This window comes from Aptenodytes forsteri, unplaced genomic scaffold (genome assembly GCF_000699145.1).
Source record: "Aptenodytes forsteri isolate BGI_AS27 unplaced genomic scaffold, ASM69914v1 Scaffold26, whole genome shotgun sequence".
NCBI lineage: Eukaryota > Metazoa > Chordata > Aves > Sphenisciformes > Spheniscidae > Aptenodytes > Aptenodytes forsteri.
This window is the reverse complement of record NW_008794125.1, coordinates 949,320-952,730: the sequence shown is the minus strand read 5'-3', so window position 1 is coordinate 952,730 and position 3,411 is coordinate 949,320. Positions and strand designations below refer to the sequence as shown.

The 3,411-nt window shown below is 67.6% G+C and overlaps 2 protein-coding genes across 2 annotated transcripts in view; one reads left to right on the top strand and one right to left on the bottom strand.

The window, feature by feature from the left end:
- The window catches only part of WFIKKN1 (WAP, follistatin/kazal, immunoglobulin, kunitz and netrin domain containing 1), a 2,555-nt gene extending 682 nt beyond the window's left edge, over positions 1-1,873 (top strand). Inside the window, 2 exon segments of the mRNA XM_009278234.1 lie at positions 372-449; positions 452-1,873. Of these exon segments, the coding sequence (XP_009276509.1) occupies positions 372-449; positions 452-1,873 (1,500 nt within the window).
- Positions 1,874-2,264: 391 nt separating this feature from the next.
- The window catches only part of METTL26 (methyltransferase like 26), a 6,692-nt gene continuing 5,545 nt past the window's right edge, over positions 2,265-3,411 (bottom strand). Inside the window, exons 5-7 of the mRNA XM_009278221.2 lie at positions 3,157-3,224; positions 2,833-2,911; positions 2,265-2,750 (exon numbers count right to left, since the gene is read on the bottom strand). Of these exons, the coding sequence (XP_009276496.1) occupies positions 2,703-2,750; positions 2,833-2,911; positions 3,157-3,224 (195 nt within the window). The 3' untranslated portion in view covers positions 2,265-2,702. The remainder of the gene's footprint in view (positions 2,751-2,832; positions 2,912-3,156; positions 3,225-3,411) is intronic.

Genomic DNA, 3,411 nt, shown 5'->3' with positions numbered 1-3,411 from the left:
TCTGCCTGGACCCGGGGGGAGTGACTCCTTTGCAATTCATCTGTGCAATGAGTTCTGCCTCCCCTCAGCCAGCTAAAGCTGAGAGGGGTGAGACACTGTCTGCTGGGGGAGAAGGGGCTGTCATCACTGTCGTGCCCCCCCTGCTGGGGAGGGTCTGGGGGAGCTGAGGGGGGGCTGGGGCCAGCGCAGCCATTCTGGGGTGGTCTGGCTCTTACCCGGAGCCCAGCGATGCTGGGGGGTGCACAGGGCGGCGCAGGGGACACTTGCCCACCCAAAAGCCCCGTGTGGGGTGGGAGCAGCACGCACGGCCACTGCACGGCGGTGACTTCCACGTCCCAACCCCCGATTTCCTCTCCTGCCCCCCCGGCCAGGACTGCGAAGGCTTCGAGAAATGCTGCACCAACGTGTGCGGGCTGCGGAGCTGCGTGGCCGCCCGCTTTGCCGACGGCTGGCCGACGGCAGCCTGCCGGCGCTGGCGCTGGCGCCGGCAGCCTCGTGTGAGAGCTTCGTGTGCGCGCAGCAGGGCTCCGACTGCGACATCTGGGACGGGCAGCCCGTCTGCAAGTGCAAGGACCGCTGCGAGAAGGAGCCAAACTTCACCTGCGCCTCCGACGGCCTCACCTACTACAACAATTGCTCCAGGGACGCCGAGGCGTCCCTGCGCGCCACCCGCCTCACCACCGTCCCCTGCAAGCACATCTTCACCTGGCCTGACACCAGCCCCGTGCCGCAGGAGACGACGGCGCGCCCCACGCCGGGAGCCGGCCCCGAGGTGCCGGTGCCCCCTGCCCTCTACAGCAACCCCTTCCACCAGTCGGTGCGTGCCGGCGGCACCGTCAGCTTCCGCTGCGACGTCAGCGGGCGCCCGCGGCCGGACATCACCTGGGAGAAGCAGAGCGAGCGGGAGGAGAACTTCATCATGCGGCCGGACCAGATGTACGGCAATGTGGTGGTCACCAACATCGGCCAGCTGGTCATCTACAACGCCCGCCACGAGGACGCCGGCATCTACACCTGCACAGCCAGGAACGCTGCTGGGCTGCTCCGCGCCGACTTCCCACTGTCGGTGGTCAGGCGGGAGCCGGGGGGGACTCCGCAGGCTGGCAGCCCCCAGCCCTTCCCCAGCGCCGAGTGCCTGAAGGAGCCGGACCGGCGGCGGTGCGAGGCCCTGGAGGTGCGCTGGCACTTCGACGCCAAGCAGGGCTCCTGTCTCACCTTCCGCTACGGGGGCTGCGGGGCCAACAGGAACCATTTCGAGACCTACGAGGAGTGCCGGGCTGCCTGCTTGGGCAGCGCCCGCCCCACCTGCCTGCTGCCCATGGTGCAGGGCCCCTGCCAGAACTGGGAACCCCGCTGGGCGTACAACCACCTGCTGAAGCAGTGCCACTCCTTCGTCTACGGCGGCTGTGAGGGCAACACCAACAACTTCGAGAGCAAGGAGACCTGCGAGGACGTCTGCCCCTTCCCCAAGAGCCTGCAGTGCAAGGCTTGCCGCCTGAAGAGCAAGATGGTGCTGAGCCTCTGCCGCAGCGACTTCGCCATCGTGGGCCGGCTGATGGAGATCGTGGAGGACCAGGACTCCGGCATCGCCCGCTTCGCCCTCGAGGATGTCCTCAAGGATGAGAAGATGGGCCTCAAGTTCTTCAACATCAAGTACCTGGAGGTGACCTTGACTGACATGGACTGGAGCTGCCCCTGCCCCAACATGACGGCGGAGGACGGGCCGCTCATCATCATGGGTGAGGTGCACGACGGCATGGCCACGCTGGACCCCAGCAGCTACGTCCGGGCGGCCAACGACAAGCGGGTGAAGAAGATCTACGAGCTGATGGAGAAGAAAACCTGCGACCTCCTGAACCGCTTTCAGGACTAGGAGAGAGCCGGGACGTGCCGACGTGGGGGGGCCACCGTCGTGTAGTTCCCTACCAACCCCATGCTGAGCCCCAGCCCAGCTCCCACCTCCCCTGTAATTTATCTGCCGTATGTCCCCCCCCCAGCCCGGCCAGCAGCAATAAAGGACTGGATTGGGTTGCAGAGGGGTGGGAGGGGGGGGGGGGGGCCTGCCAGGAACACACACACCCCCCCCCGCCCAAAAAAAAAAAAAAACCCTTCCCATCGCACCGAAGCCTCCAGGCCCAGGTGCCCTGGGTGTTCCCGGTGCAGGATCTGACCCCCCCCCATTGGCGCTGCAGCAGGGGGATTGGGGATGCTCTCCCCAGCCCACAGTGTCAGTGCTGAAAGCATCAGGGAGCTGCTGGGGGGGGTGGCAAAGCCCTGGAGTTTATTGGTGGGAGGGATGGGGTCCTTGGGGTGGGGAAAGGGGGACAGGCCCCCCCGCCATTGGCACGGCGTCCTCCGGGGAAACCGGCACTGAGCAAGAGGTCTCCCCCGCGCCCAGGGGTGCTGTGCCCCCCCATGCCTATGCCCCCTGTGGCAGCTGCGGCAGCTCCTCTGGGCCAGGCTGGGGCGCCCCATTGCAAAGGGAGCCCCAGAGGGGCCAGGGGAGATGGATCCCCCCCCCCAGCCCACCAGCCAAGCCCAGCCCAGGCTGGGGCAAGTAGGGCACCGTCCCATCGCTGCTGTCCCCAGCCGTGGCTGGCACCGGTGCGGGGATGGGGTGACCCCTCGAGGAGGCAGAGGTAATAGGGGGGGGGGGCGGCCGTGCCGGGAGATGCCGGGAGGTGCTGGAAGGTGGGGGCAGGTTACTGCTTGCGGAAGATGAGACTTTTGTTGTTGGCCGGCATGTCCACCTGGAAGCACAGAGCCGGGGGTCAGGGTGGGGGTCCCCACTGGTGCGGGGACTGTCCCCCCCCGGCAGACCCCAGCACCTACCATCCTCTCCAGGTGCAGCCCGTTGGCCTCAGCCAGCTGCCGCAGCAGCGCCGTGTCCCGAAGGCCCCAGGTGGGATTGCTGCCGGGGAGGGAGGCGTGGGTCAGACAGACGGACATCTCACCCCTGCGCTCCCTGAAGCATCCCCATCTCCCGGGGGTGCCCCCAGGTGGGGGGGGCTCCCCCCGGTCGATGCTTTAGGTCTTGTCTTGAAGGACCACGCTGGGAGGGAGCTCCTTGCGGCTGCAGGCAGCACAGGCAGGGCAGGCAGCATGGGCAGGACGGGCCATGAGCAGCCCTGGGCCCCCCCGACCCCCCCTTCCTACCTCTGCCTCAGGCTGCGGTCAAAGTCCACGTTGCTCTGGGGGCTGATCCGGCCATCCACGGCGTAGGGCTGCCAGGACACGAAGCCAGAGCTGCAGGCACGAGCCATCATGTGTGTCCCCTGAGCTCCCCCCGCAGCCCATGGGCTGCTGTCCCCACCACACACAGAAGCCAAGCCAGAAGGGACATGGCCCCTGAGAGGGACCACGGGTCCCATCACCCACCGCGGGCCCCCCCAGACCCTGCCCCACATTCGG